Source organism: Colias philodice, chromosome 19 (assembly GCF_061535455.1).
Source record: "Colias philodice isolate Cphi_HAF_F1 chromosome 19, ilColPhil1 Martin Lab GWU primary, whole genome shotgun sequence".
Taxonomy (NCBI): domain Eukaryota; kingdom Metazoa; phylum Arthropoda; class Insecta; order Lepidoptera; family Pieridae; genus Colias; species Colias philodice.
Window position 1 is genome coordinate 9,052,684 of NC_143104.1, and position 16,416 is coordinate 9,069,099.

A 16,416-nucleotide genomic window follows, 5' to 3' on the forward strand; every position below is an offset into this window, starting at 1 on the left:
CAAATTATGGCAGTATCTCGTCTTTGTAGTATCTCCACGGAAAAAAATTAATAGGGTTTATGTCCGGGGACCGTGGAGCCCAGGCTAAAGGGCAAAGATACCCTGAAAGATAGATTGGTCGTTGCAGCCTGCGCATGCGCCGGTGACGCCTGCCTTAAATCCTGGCCTCCACGGTCCCTCGACCTAAACCCCATTGAATTGTTTCAATGGGGATACTAAAAAGACCTCGGCTACTTGAAAGAATGCCACAATTTGGACGAAATAACCCTGAAATTCATAGTAGCAGAAGAAACCATTAAAAATGATAAAAGGGCATTCAGACATTTAAAAGACAACTTTTTAAGGTGATGTCGCACTTGCATTGAGCCACAGCAGGGTTATTTTAAAAATTTCTGGTAATTAAACACCTATTTAATAGTTTTAATGATCATCATGTTAATAAAATATTTGCACTTATCACATTAGATTTCAATTTTTCGATTGAAACCTTCTGAATAATAAAATGAAATTTTTAGGGTAGCTACCCAATAGATAGAGCAAGTTTTTAAAAGCCAAATGGAAAACTTTTTTCTTGTGATTTTATTTTTTTATGGGCCCTTGAAGTTTTGAACATACTGGATAATTTTATCTTTCTTGACATTTAACTCTTTTTTTTATTCCATTTGAAGATTTAACGATAATAAATGTTACCATACTGAATTGACCTATCTTTCAGCTTAGCACACAAAAAAAATTAAGCATCTAGCGCAATAATTCACGTCACCATGAGTGAAAATATCATCGTACTCGGCGATAGCAGAAAAATTGAAAAAAACGTCATAACTCCGAAAATACGAAAAATCGCATAACATACATGGGGGTGATTCGGATAGCCCTCTAGGTCCTCTACCTCCCAACTTGCGTTCATCACTACTTTTTGGGACACCCTGTATATAATTTAATGACGAAAGTTTAATTTATAATGGCAAAATTATTTGTGAATTGAATTCCATCACTTTCGGGAAACAAATTATCAAGTTTGCTTTGCTTCATTACGTAATTGCCTAAGTCGCTTAGAAATTATGTGAATACAAACAAAAGTTTGAATTACTCCAACTCTATACTAACAGCATTGTATTAATACATTGTCTTGCTTTTCCTAATGGTTCCATACTAAGACCTGCACTTAGCCGACTGCTTTTAACGCTTCTAAATTCAGAAACGCGTGAAGTTGTATAATCGGCTCAAAATTTGCATCTGCGGCCAAAATCTAAAGCTATGCTACGCACTGAAATTCAAGTTACTCAGTTTGCGATCCTTGATGGTTGAATTCTGTCTAGCTAGTGCTAAGTTTAGTTTCCGAATCTGGGAGAATAGCCTAAAAGATTAAGACTAAATTGAACGTTAAATTAATTGACATAGGTCATAGACGATAAAAAATTGTGTGCAGTAGCTCCTCTTGTTGTTTTGTCCCTAAGAATTTGTATCACCTGGTTATTATGCAGTGAAAGAGAAATGAAAATCTAAAATAAGTATTGACGAGAGCCAATAGAGGGTTTTATTGAAGACTTTTCTAACTGAACTTAACTATCATCATTCTGGGACCGGTTAAGCAGCCGAGAATAACTTGTAAAAACTTTTCTTGCACTAACAATAGCGTCCTTTTTAGAGAATTGAAAACTTCAACAACTCGAGGATATTAGACGTAGAATGAATTTGTTATTTATGTATTTATGAAGTTATTATAAGAGCGACCCGCCTTCAGAACCAGACAAAAGCATGTAGGCACAGTTTGTTACAAAGTTTTAAAGGATATAATAGCCTTTCATGAAGGAAACTCTTAAATAATTTTTCTTCTCTATTGTAGAATGTTAACTTTGTTTAATGTACGAAGAAATGCGTTTGCTTCCTCGTTATTGAGCCGCTATGGAACTGCATACAAAAGGAATTCTTTACAGCGTTTGTGTTTTGTTCTTCGCCAGCTTCTTATCGTGATTTAGAAATAAATGTAAAATATGCTCAAAAGAGATGTTTCAATTTTTCAATTTTATTGTTATTGTACAGTATGCTGTTTTGTCTCGATAAATTTATGAATATTTGTGAAATATGAGGATTTCAATGAACACGTAATAAGCAATTCTGAAAAGTCAACATTGACACAATTTGTGGATTGAGTTTTTACGATTCAATTGAAATATTCGTTCCAATTTTTTACGATTTATATTTTTATGGTTATTGAAAACATGTCACTTTTAACTTCAATTATTTTTTATCTTTACAAAAGCCCCTTGAATAGCATATACAGTTTTAAGCTAATGATACGCTCATTCGGCGACACACTGCCTTTACTGCTTTAAGTGTTTTTAGGTATCAGCCTAATTGGCCTTCAAAATTTATTATTTAAATACCGCTTATAAAACTTGCCACCAACAAAATAATATCAAGTTTCAAAAGAAACTTGGAAGAATGTAAAACAATTACGGCTCGCCAATTGTCGCGGGAATAGTGTTCTTTACCCAACCTAATTCAAAGAGCTTTTAAACTAGGGCGGATCGATCTTTTTACAAGGACAACGTTGATGGCAAACTGAATTGTTATTCCGAACACGTTTTTACGTCTCGTAGATAACCGCTGTTCATTTTTGAAACGGCTATATAAATAGCACCCTCTGGGCGAATAAATTTTAAAACCATCAGTGGATTAGTGAAGAATTCTCGATCTGAATGCGGATTATAGGATTTAGTTGTAGATTAAGACTTATCTTTACAGTTTATTTGCTCCCCTTGATCATGATAATGATTCCAATTATCGTTCGTAAATACATGAATTTATTGTTTCTTTTAGTACCTACAAATTTAAAAACATTTGAAGTTCAACTGTTTTTATTTTAAATCTAATTTATAGGTTTGATTCAGTAAAACAGTTTTTTTTATTTCATTTAACTTGAATAATAATCACTATACATTTAAAACGTAAATTTAACAAAATTTTAAGTCATTTTAAAATCTAACACAGCCCAAAGCTATTTATTCCCATCAATACCAAAGATCTGACATTTTAAAAATGATCTTTTCAGTTTGTTTGCCACTTTTCCTTCTATATTAATGGTGGTCGTTCTTATCTCTTTTAACTGAAGGGAAGTAGTTTATAAATTGTGCCTAAGGTCTTTTGTAATGTTTTATAGATGTTTTTATGTACGTTTCTCCAATATTTTAGTGTAGTCAGCAGATAAAGAAAATTTCATAGACATTTCCTTCATAACATACCTAGGTTTAGATTATTGTATAGATTATTAAGGCACAAAAGTTGTTAGTGAAAATCGATTAATAAATCTTTTTAAATATATTATTCTCCATATTTAACCTTATATACCAAAGACCAAAAAGCTTATAGTCTTAGTTAAACGTATACATAAACTGAATCTTATAATCCATCGCATAGATTCTCTAGCTAATTCTCTCAAAACTCTGTATATATTTAAACACAGGCCCACTTGTATAAGGGACCCAATTAACTGCTCGCCCTCAATAAACTGCTGAATATAGTAAAAACAACCCTTTGCTTTTCTGCGTGACCTCAAAATGAGACGGCGATGAACCTTAAAAACATGCTTTTACAGACACACGCCCTACTTAATTGAGCTCTCTAGTTTCCACCTCACAGTTAGAAAGGTTAACTATAGAAATACACCTTTTTAAATTAAAGGTCAAAACCTAAATATTGTGAAACGTTCCCATTAAATATTCCATTATCAGCATCGACACAAAATAATCTATTCAATACGTCTACGTTCATTTCAGTTGATTGCTTTTTCAAACAGCAATCCCATGAGTTGGATATCGGGGTAAACACGGATTCCCATTCCTAGGCACTAACAGTATTTGAGGCGGATTTCCCTCATATTATACCCACAAACCTAACAAACTGTTTCGAGCGTCCGATCGAATTTCAACATTATTTGAATAGAAATAAAATATATATTCCCGTGTTCCTAAACGACAGAATGGATTTTAAGGCTTAGGAGTCGTAAAGGAATGGCGAAGTTTCTAGAAAAATGTAAGACCTCGAAGCTGTATTTCTTATTATCTGATTGTAAGAAGTTGAAGCTAGTTTGTGTGCGGTTCTGTGGAACAATTTAACGTTCGCAGACTTGTATTCAATTTCGCACGGTATTGAAAATAGATATTTCCATGGAAATTGTTTATTGAAATGTTTAGTTCGTAAATATCAGGAGGTTTTCTAGAAATGGTTTCTATGAAAAGTATAATTTGTATGATCCACAAAGTAAAAGTATACAACGTAATTTCTGTTAGATTGTGTTTATGTGAAATTGGAATGGTGAAGGTAGAGGAATGTCGAACATAGTTTCTAAACCATTGTTCCTTAAAACGATAGAGATGGATCGTTTTTTTCGTTATGATATTATTAACATTTGAGCATATTGTAACAATAATATCTACCATTTCTCTTTCTGCGCCTATAAAGTTATAAGTACGAATAAAAGGCATAATCGATAAAGTGAACTCAATAAGCTACACCTATTAATGTTTATGCGAATTTCATATCCTTTGAGTATATTAAACATCATAAAAGTGGAAAGTGTCTCCGAGGCATAGAAGCCATTATGAGATGTGCGGTAAGGGCGGATATTGAATTTCGCTTCACTCCCAAACCACTTTAACAAGTGGATCGGCGTATTGCTCCCAAGGAGTGCATTGCTATTGGAAAATACTTAAAAACGTGACAATATTATGCATTTCGATACCTCCCAAATCGATTCTTCTGGAAAGATTTTCATTCAACGTAAACAATGCGGTTGTTTTAACCCTCGGTGAAACAAGATTACGTTTTAGTCTCTGTTTTTATATGGCCAGCGCTTTCGGCGTTCTGTAATCGATTTTCAATCCATGTTTATGTTTGAAAGGTTATACAGTACACCACATTGTTTGATCGCATGTTTTTCTAAATTTTGATAAACATATTTCGTGTGGTGTATGAGAAAGTTTACGAGCACATCAAACTGTAAATTTACATTGTTAACACGTGGTGAATATTAAAATGCAATCCCGCAATAAAACGCGGGAGGGTATAAAAATTCAGAACATTCTTCTTAAAGTGCATCAGTTGCACTCTTGGAATGCCTTGTGGGGAGCCATTCATTTTATATGCGCTACTTACTTCAATATTTTAGCACATTGCGCTATTTATAAGATTTATCGAGTTTTTATTGGATTAAAGGTTCTCGAACTAAATTTTGTGTGAATAAGATTTTAAATTTAACTCCAAATTCGTGAAATTATCCATTGAAGTAGAGATAAACTACGATAACATGGCGCGCCCCTCCAAATTACTGTTTCAATGTGTGTAGTGAAATACAAATATTTAAATATTATATTATTATTATTTATAATAATATAATAATTAAATTATTAATTTTTATTATTATATTATATTATTTATTATGAATTTCACAAATACTTTCAAACGTTTTGAATTTTGGAGGGGCGCGCCATGTTATCGTAGTTTATCTCTAATTTTAATTTTAAATCAGATATTTTATAGCCACGCTCTGACCGTACATCGCTATAAACATTTAAAATAATAATTATTCGTAAAATAAAACTCATTTACTCGTCATTCCAACGCACATAATATGGCTTTAATGTATCAACAACATTTTAATTGAATTCCACTATGAGCTTATCTTTAAACTTTTAATACGGTTTATGGTTCAACGAAACATAATATGAATACTTACAATTATATTTCGCTTAACCAAAATCCGTGTGAACATATCAAAATAATTAAATTCATACAAACATTGTTTAAATTTACATTACGTGCTAGATAATTTAAGGATTAATCGAATTGGTTCACTGCGATATCGTTGTTTGCGTATTGAATGTAATTTAATATTGTAGTAATAGCATATCTAATGCAAACAATGGCATTTTCATCTGATTAACGTTGAATTGTAGCTGTGTAAATGTGATACGAGGTGTGGAAAATATGTTTTGGCCGCAGGCCACGAGTGTTGCAGACACGAAAGAGGATTATTTTAAGTTTATAACAATGCTTTGTACTGTCTTCTTTCTTATTGCTTTCATATCTTATAATGTTTATTCTTATAATAGACTAGCTGTTGCCCGCAGCTTCGCTTGCGTGGAAAAGATAATTTTTCATGGTATAAGTTTTCATCCCCTATTTTACCCCTTTAGGGGATGAATTTTCTAAAATCCTTTCTTAGGGGACGCCTACGTTATGACATCTACCTGCATGCCAAATTTGAGCCCGATACGTCCAGTGGTTTGGGCTGTGCGTTGATAGATCACTATATCAGTCACCTTTGAGTTTTATATATATTATAGATTTCCTTGACATAGTAAATTCACTAGAGATTTAATTAAAGTTTCAGTCAAATTAACAAAGCAATATCGAATATACAAAAACATATTTACGGGTTAATTTCCATAATCGATTTTCATATGTTTTAATAACGGAAGAGTACTAACATGATACCATTATAATCCCATCCAAAAACACAAGCAAGCAGTGCTTGTAAAGGAGTGTTCTCAAATCCCTCGAGTGCTGGCTCGTAGTGATTTCAGCTAACATTGGCTGGTACAACTTTGACCTACTGAGTATTCCAGACGGAATACAAGTGGCATTAATTTATACTGTGGCCGGCTTTAATAAATAAATTAGTAGACGCTAATGTACACTTTTAACGCGCTGTAAAAGTTATGAATGGAATGGTTTATTTTTATTTAATTTTTTAATTGAATTCTTGCTTGCATGAGTTGGGAGTTCCTTTTAGGTGCCGGCCACTCTGCTGTACAGGAATTACAAATATTTTATATGCTCATGTAATTTTTAAATGAATTTACTTTTAGACGGCACGAGGTTCAGATATTGTGTCCATTTTGATTTGGTACTATGTAATTATGGTACTAGGGACATAGATCTGTTACGATCTTAAATAAATATAATATCTTCTCTTTTCATGATAACATCAGCAACTACTTCTAAAGTAAACTAATAGTGAAAAGAAACATACGATACCTTATACGCTTTCTACACAAAATATATTTCTCTAAAATGAATATTACTGCAACAATTCGAACAACTCGACAACAAATATCTCAACAGCATTGCGATTGAATAAATGTATAAAATTTACTTTAAAGGTAGGTAATATAATAATAGTTCTCTTGTTTGTAAACTTTATTAGTTTTCGTAGGATGCAAAAAGTGCGGTAACGAGCAATGTCGGGCTGAAGTTCGCTTTGGAAATCTCGTTATGAACTACAATACTTTTATAGAATTCACATTTACTACGACCGCTGGGAAAGAAATGCCATTTTGCATTGATACGATATTAAGTATACCTTGCTATTACCGGACCTTGCGATGTTCACGACTTTAAGTTTTTCTAAATTATCGAATTGTATTCCGAAATGTTTGTATGTTTTAGGGCCGATTTTTCAATGCTTGGATAAAATTTATTCGTCGAATAATGTATAAAACTACCATTTTAAAAACGTATTCATAATGCCCGTATTTGACGGTTTACGTGACATTTTATTATTATCGTGTAATACTTTATTGGACGGATAAGTTTTATCCAAGCATTGAAAAATCGGCCCTTAATAGAAAGTTGTTTATGTGCAAAACAATACATCGCGACACTATCTTAATCGTAATTTAATTATAATAGAAGCCTTTCATTAATTTCGTTGATTAAATTCGAAGTTATTATAACATTAATAAATCGATTTTTGCCTATAACTACTAGGTATATATATATATAAATCGAGCACAGGATAGTTATCTTCTCAAATAACAAGTTTTTTTTATTATATTTCAAAAGTCTTGTCTCAATTTTAAAATGGATCTTATCCTCTCGAGTTTTGATAATATAACATGAAACTGTTCCTGACACATTGCCAAGGATATCTATTGAGTTACCGGCCAGTTCTATCCTTCTTTCTCAGTAAAAAGTCGAGTTTTAGTCGTTCCTAGATGTTCTTAAATTCTAGAGAAATACGAATTTTCTACTCTATATTCTCAAATACGTTTTATATTTCATGTTAACTCGGTATCTTTTCTCTATTTTGCATACGTCAATACAAAATAGCTGGAGGATGTATTTTAAATCGGATTCACTATGAGCTGTAAAGGCAAGCTTTATGTTCGCTAGTTTTCGTATAAGTATTATGTTGCAATTTTAAAAAGCCCTTCTCAACCGCGCGCGCAATAACAACAAAGTCCTTTAGTTTTCATCAGCGTAACATTATCGCTAGCCTCTTAATCTACATCAGGAAATTACGCCATAATACGCTTCCTTTCATTACTAAAGCACAAAACCCATTGGAGAAGGGAAATAATGAAAAAATGCCTTACATTTTGTAGCTAAGGGGTTCAATTAGATGCTTTGAAAACAAGCGAATAAACCAGGACAATGAAATGAGCTGCTTACCATAATTGGACACGATTCTATAAGGATTCAATTATTGAAGTATGCTAAGAATTTATATTGGCTTAAATTATAAAGCAAATTTTAAAATTGTCTTTAATTTAGTGGTTATTCCAATGCAGATTAAATTTGGCAAAGAATTCACTTTTTAATTCAATTTATGCAATTATTCGCTAATTATAAATATGATTTTCATTAGAAAACGGTAGAACTTTGATATAATTTACAAATGCTATTTATAGGTGATGAACGGCAAAATACAACCATCCATAAAGGAAAATTAACACAAGCGTGTAACTTATAATAACAGAATATATTCATAACATTATAGTACAATCCCTCGTTAAGACTAGTCCATCATGGGCCCATCTTATACAGGGTGGATTAACGCACTGATAGTTAAACCATTGATGAGTGAAGACGCGTTAACCAAAGGTCTACTTTGAGTTGCGACCCTTTTGTTTGGAACTATTGATTGGCGGATACGTGGGAGGTTTTAATAAAATTATTTGCAATCAGGGCGGAACTAGTCTTTGAAGTAATATCTAAAGACTTCATTCATCTTAAACTTACTAGAGTTGACACACGTAGAGTTGCTACACCGTTAAATCTGTATTGGAAAATCTATGGCAGTTAAGACATTCATTTATATATTTATTTCCTATTAAATATATTTTTAGTTTAATTTACTTAGGGTCGTTACCGCTTGCAGATAATGTCCTATTATTTTATATACCATATATGTATAATATTATCTATACTAATTTTCGTACATTATTTGTTAATTAACGGATAAGGTAAACAGAACAAATCAAGAAGCTGTGAACAATGAAAATAGCCATTTAAGTGTTTTAGGGCTGATTTTTCAATCCTTGGTTAAAACTTATTCGACGGATAATGTATAAAACTACCATTTTAAAAACGTATTCTAATTGCCCGTATTTGACAGTTTACGTAACATTTTAATATTATCGTGTAATACTTTATTGGACGGATAAGTTTTATCCAAGCATTGAAAAATCGACCCTTAATCTACAAGAACTTTTCCAACTGTGTATGTGCTCATTATTTATCCCTCCACAGGTGGTCGAAGATTGGAAATTCATGTCAATGGTCCTGGACAGGTTTTTCCTTTGGTTGTTTACAATCGCGTGTTTTGTCGGCACTTTCGGTATTATATTTCAGTCGCCATCTTTGTATGATACCCGTGTTCCCGTTGATCAGGAATTATCTTCTATACCGATGCGAAAGAATAACTTCTATTATCCTAAGGATATTGAAACTATTGGTATTGTTTAGATGGTTATTTAGAAAGAGAATTGTGGCCAAATTATTACATGAGTTTCGCACAATAAGTAATTTTGAAAGCCTAACTTATCGGTATATGTATAAGATGTTGGTATATAGCCAACCAAGGTTCCTTTTATGTATCGATAAAAATCCATCCAAATTGACTCAACCCTACACGCGGGAAAGAGTAAAGATAAACGCACAAATATTAATTTTGCATAAAATAAGTAAAAAAAAAACTATGCCAATATACCGGCAAACTGTAAGAATTTAAGAAATTACTTTGTCGTTATAATTTGGCCACCTTTGGCCATGAATCATATATCCTATTGTAGCAAATAATTTAAATATTAAAATACTAATAGCACAATATTAAAAGTAATTAATAATAGATAGGAAAGTATTTATAACGCATAAAATAAGCGGTGCAATACACAAGGTATAGCGTTAATCAACCTTTAGGAACTAAGTATTTATGATAAGACGAAAATTGTTAATCGAAAAGTTAGTGTAATAATATTTAAACCTGTAAAAGTAATTTAAATAAATGTATATATAACTAATAATTATTCTTTAAAATAATAAGAGAATAGCTCTTTTTTAGGAATACTTATTTGAAAGTAAATAATAGGAATATAAAGGCGATCCTCGACCTATAAATATTGTAGAAATTTAGTTAAAAACTTATTTAAGAATTCTAGTAATTAAATCTAGTCATAAATATTACGCTAAAGACCGCTTCGGATAATTGACGATTCGGTTATACGGCGTCCGGATAATTGGCGTTCTACTGTAATAAGAGATATGTAGGAAAGTATATAATATAACTAGCTTTCCGCCCGCGGCTTCGCTCGCGTTTTCAGAGAAAACCCCGCATAGTTCCCTTTCCTGTGGGATTTCCGGGATAAAACCTATCCTATCTCTCAAGTTGGATCGAACTGCACATGGTGTGCGAATTTTATTATAATCGGTTAAGTGGTTTAGGAGTCCATTGAGGACAAACATTGTGACACGAGATTTATATATATTAAGATGGAATAAAAGAACCCGATACTCGACCATCAAATATTGTAGAAACTTAGTTAAATAATTTATTTAAGAATTCTAGCAATTAAATCTAGTCATAAATATATTAATGTGTAGATTATCATTTCGTATGTATTTAATTTTGAATTTAATGAAAATAATCGGTGCAAATCGAAGACATGGTAATAGCGTTAATCAACCTTTAGGAACTAAGTATTAGTGATAAGACGAAAATTGTTAATCGAAATGTTAGTGTTAAGATATTATACAGGGTGTCCCAAAAAGTAGTGATGAACGGAAGCTGGGAGGTAGAGGACCTAGAGGGCTATCCGAATCACCCCCATGTATGTTATGCGATTTTTCGTATTTTCGGAGTTATGACGTTTTTTTCAATTTTTCATCTATCGCTGAGTACGATGAGATTTTTATTTATGGTGACGTGAATTATTGCGCTAGATGCTTGATTTTTTTTTGTGTGCTAAGCTGAAAGATAGGCCAATTCAGTATGGTAACATTTACTATCGTTAGATCTTCGAATGGAATAAAAAAAAAGAATTTAATGCCAAGAAAGATAAAATTACCCAGTACGTTCACAACTTCAAGGGCCCATAAAAAATAAAATCACATAAAAAAAGTTTTCCATTTGGCCTTTAAAAACTTGCTCTATCTATCAGGTAGCTACCCTAAAAATTTCATTTTATTATTCAGAAGGCTTCAATCGAAAAATTTGAATCTAAATGTGGTAAGTGCAAAAATTTTATTAACATGATGATCATTAAAACCAAATTAAAACCAATAAATAGGTGTTTAATTACCAGAAATTTTTAAAATAACCCCGCTGTTGCTCAATGTAAGTGCGACATCACCGTAAAAAGTTGTCTTTTAAATGTCTGAATGCCCTTTTATCATTTTTAATGGTTACTTCAGCTACTATGAATTTTCGGGTTATTTCGTCCAAATTGTGGCATTCTCTCAAGTAGCCGTGGTCTTTTTAGTATCCTCATTGAAACAAATCAATGGGGTTTAGGTCGAGGGACCTGTGAGGGGCAGGCGTCACCGGCGCATGCGCAGGCTGCAACGACCAATCCATCTTTCAGGGTATCTTTGCCCTTTAGCCTGGCTTCCACGGTCCCCGGTACATAAACTCTATCGATTTTTTTCCGTGGGGATACTACAAAGACTAGAGACTGCCACAATATGGACGAAATAACCCGGAAATTCATAGTAGCAAAAGAAACCACTAAAATGATAAAAGGGCATTCATACATTTAAAAGACAACTTTTTACGGTGATGTCGCACTTGCACTGGGCAACAGCGGGGTCATTTTAAAAATTTATGTTAATTAAACACCTTGTTATTGGTTTTAATTTGTTTTTATTAATCATCATGTTAATTCAATTTTTGCACTTACCACATTTAGATTTCAATTTTTCGATTGAAGCCTTCTGAATAATAAAATGAAATTTTCAGGGTAGCTACCTGATAGATAGAGCAAGTTTTTAAAAGCCAAACGGAAAACTTTTTTTATGTGATTTTATTTTTTTACGGGCCCTTGAAGTGGTGAGCATACTGGGTAATTTTATCTTTCTTGGCATTTAATTCTTTTTTTATTCCATTCAAATATCTAACGATAGTAAATGTTACCATACTGAATTGGCCTATCTTTCAGCTTAGCAAACAAAAAAAAAATCAAGCATCTAGCGCAATAATTGACGTCACCATGAGTGAAAATATCATCGTACTCGGCGATAAGTGAAAAATTGAAAAAAACGTCATAACTCCAAAAATACGAAAAATCGCATAACATACATGGGGGTGATTCGGATAGCCCTCTAGGTCCTCTACCTCCCAGCTTCCGTTCATCACTACTTTTTGGGACACCCTGTATAAAAGTAGGTAATTTAAATAAAATATAATTATTGTTTTACATCATAAGATAATATAGTTCATTCACGTTGAGAAAATAGTGACTCATCCCTGTCCTCTGCCCTAGCCACGCTCCCATCTAATCTCGTCGCAAAAAAATATAAAGTCAAGTTTACAGTGATCACTCCACAATAAATATTTGATTGACTACTGCAAAAACTGCAAAAAGTTATGACATTGAAGTTCCCCGACTGCCACCGTACCGTTACAAACTCAATCCTATTGAGTTGGTGTGGGCCCGAATAAAAAATTATGTTGCTGCTAACAATACAAACTTTAAAATGAGTGCTGTTAAAAATATTTTATGACGTAGTAAATGTCGCAGATGCTAGTCGATGGAAGAAATGCTGCGACCTTGTGGTAAAAGAGGAAAATATACTAGGTATGTGAAATTTGTATGACGTCATGAAATTTACAGAAGAAAATTTATTGAAGTGACAACTTCTTTAGCGGCGTTGAGCACTTTTCCTGTAATGGGTATAAAATCTTAAACTCGCGTCAGGACACGTGACCTGATCGAAAAAGCGTAAGACGGATACCATTCCAAAATATCAAACATGCTCAACGTTAATAATCAAGTTTTCACTTCTGCCGGCACTCCCGGAGTGCAACCCGTCTTTTTTATTTATTTATTTATTTTACCAACGTTTCTTTCCAAAATGCATTTATTATTAATATCTACCAATAAGGATTTTAATGATAGTGATTAAAATATATACCTATTATAATTTTTTATTAAAATATATTTTTTTTATTAAACTTTTTTGAAACGTATCTATATTGTTTTAGTTTTTGCTTCAATGTGAATACAGTTGCAATTACGAGTCAATATTTTCTTAACTCGAATGAACTATAACACATTATTAGGAATACTTATTTGAAAATAAATAGTAGGTAGGTATATAATATAATGTAATAAAAGAAAGCGATCCTCGACGTTCAAATATTGTAGAAATTTAGTATATAAAATGTATTTAAGAATTTTAGTAATTAAATCTAGTCAAAAATATATTAATGAGTAGATTATCATTTCGTTATATATTTCATTTTGAATTTTCACGAAAATAATCGGTACAGATCCAACACATATGATATAGCGTTAATCAATCTTTAGGAACTAAGTATTTATTATAAGACGAAAATTGTTAATCGAAAGTTAGTGTAATGATATTATAACCAGTAATAGTAATGTAAATAAGTTTATATAATCATTATTTAAGATACAGTAGAACGCTGATTTTCCTTATTAATTTGTATGGGGGTTGATTTGGATAATCGAAAATTCGGATAACTGGACATAATAGGAAAACGAAGTGTCGAAAATAGAATAAACTTTATTAAGCGCAACATGTAGTTTCTTGCCTCTCGCTTTCAGCAAAAAAAAAATGAAATATGTTTGGACTCCAGTGAATTCTAACTTGTTACAAGAAAACAGATCAAAAATTACTAAATTACTTGGTTTTAATTTTTTATATTACGCTAAAGACCTCTTCGGATAATTGGCGATTTGGTTAATCGGCGTCCGGATAATCGGCGTTCTACTGTAATAAGAGAATAGCACGTTATTAGGAATACTTATTTGAAAGTAAATATTATTATAGGACATTATTACACAAATCGACCTAGTCCAACAATAAGCTCAATTAAGGCTTGTGTTGTGGGTACTAGGCGACGATAAATATAATATTTAATAAATACATATATATAGATAATAACACCCAGACCCAAGAACAGATAATTGAGTTCATCACACAAATATTTGCCCTGACCGGGGATCGAACCCGGGACCGTCGGCTCAGTAGGCAGTTACTTTACCACTGCGCCAACCGCGTCGTCGAATAGTAATAATAGGTAGGAAAGTATATAATATAATGGAATAAAAGAACCCGATACTCAACCATCAAATATTGTAGAAATTTAGTTAAAAAAAATATTTGAGAATTGTAGTCATTACATCTAGTCATAACATTAATGTGTAGACTGTAGACTATCATTTCGTATGTATTTAATTTTGAATTTGCATGAAAATAATCGGTGCAAATCGAAGACATGGTAATAGCGTTAATCAACCTTTAGGAACTAAGTATTCGTGATAAGACGAAAATTGTTAATCGAAAAGTTACTGTTATGATATTATATAAAAGTAATTTAAATAAAATATAATTATTATTTTACATAATAAGAGAATATAGTTTATTCACTTTGAGAAAATAGTGACTCATCATTGTCCTCTTCCCTAGCCACGCCCCCGTCTAATCTCGTCGCAAAAAAATATAAAGTCAAGTTCACAGTGATCACCCCACAATATACTAAATATTTGATTGAGTACTGCAAAAACTGCAAAAAGTAATGGCAAGTTCTCCGACTGCCACCGTACAATTGTAAACTCAATCCTGTTGAGTTAGTGTTGGCAAAAATAAAAAATTAGGTTGCTGCATACAACTTATAAAATGAGTGCTGTTAAAAATATTTTATGACGTAGTAAACGTCGTAGAGGCTAGTCGCTGGAAGACATGCTGATTGCTGCGACCGTATGATAAAAGAGGGCTATGTGACATTTGTATGACGTCATGGAAATTGCAGAAGAAAATCCATTTATTATAAAAACCAATGAAGATTCTAGTGATTGTGATTAAAATATTATAATTTTTTATTAAAATATTTTTATTCATTAAACTTTTTTTAAACGTATCTATATTGTTTTAAATTTACCTCAATGTGAATACACCTTTACGGTGTAGTTGCAATTTTTATGAGTCAATATTTTCTTAACTCGAATGAACTATAGCACATTATTAGAAATACTTTTTTGAAAATAAATAATAGGTAGGTATATAATATAATGTACTTAATAAAAGAAAGCTATCCTCAACGTTCAAATATTGTAGAAATTTAGTATATAAAATGTATTTAAGAATATTAGTAATTAAATCTAGTAAAAAATATATTAATGAGTAGATTATCATTTCGTTATATATTTCATTTTGAATTTTTACGAAAATAATCGGTACAGATCCAACACATATGATATAGCGTTAATCAACCTTTAGGAACTAAGTATTTATTATAAGACGAAAATTGTTAATCGAAAGTTAGTGTAAGGATATTATAACCAGTTATAGTAATTTAAATAAGTTTATATAATTAATATTTTAAATAATAATAATAGTGATATAGCACATTATTAGGAATTATTATTTGAAAATAAATAATTGGTAGGAAAGTATATAATATAATGGAATAAAAGAACCCGACACTCGAACATCAAATATTGTAGAAATTTAGTTTAAAAAATGTATTTTAGAACTTTAGCAAAATAATCTAGTCAAAAAATATTTTAATGTGTATTAGTGTAATGATATTATAACCAATAAAAGTAATTTAAACATATTTATATAATTATGAATAATAACTATATCTCTTCCATGTAATTGCCAAATTTTTTTATTTGCTTGTTTATTCTTAGCTATTGCTAATCTGCTGTTTCTTTGATATTTAAGATACTTCATTGTTTTAATATGTATTTGGAATAATATAATTGTGGCTTGTGTAATGTTGGCTGTGGGTTTTATTTATTTTTAAGCAACTGTTATGTAAATTACAAATATGTATAACGTACTTAATATTTATGCACAAATAAACGATAAAAATATTTATTTGGTTTTTATTTTCATCCTCTTACCTTACCCAATGAATTAGAGATATTATTTTTATAGAGA

General features: G+C 31.6%; 1 protein-coding gene and 1 long non-coding RNA gene across 2 annotated transcripts in view; both read left to right on the top strand.

The window, feature by feature from the left end:
- Window positions 1–10,600, top strand: part of nAChRbeta2 (nicotinic acetylcholine receptor beta2) — a 36,976-nt gene extending 26,376 nt beyond the window's left edge. Inside the window, exon 11 of the mRNA XM_089707317.1 lies at window positions 9,538–10,600. Within this exon, the coding sequence (XP_089563443.1) occupies window positions 9,538–9,753 (216 nt within the window). The 3' untranslated portion in view covers window positions 9,754–10,600. The remainder of the gene's footprint in view (window positions 1–9,537) is intronic.
- A 2,875-nt stretch (window positions 10,601–13,475) lies between these two features.
- Window positions 13,476–16,351, top strand: LOC149480106 (uncharacterized). The gene is made up of 2 exons (XR_016317150.1): window positions 13,476–13,591; window positions 14,549–16,351. It is a non-coding gene; the product is annotated as an uncharacterized LOC149480106 (long non-coding RNA).
- The last annotated feature ends 65 nt before the right edge of the window (window positions 16,352–16,416 follow it).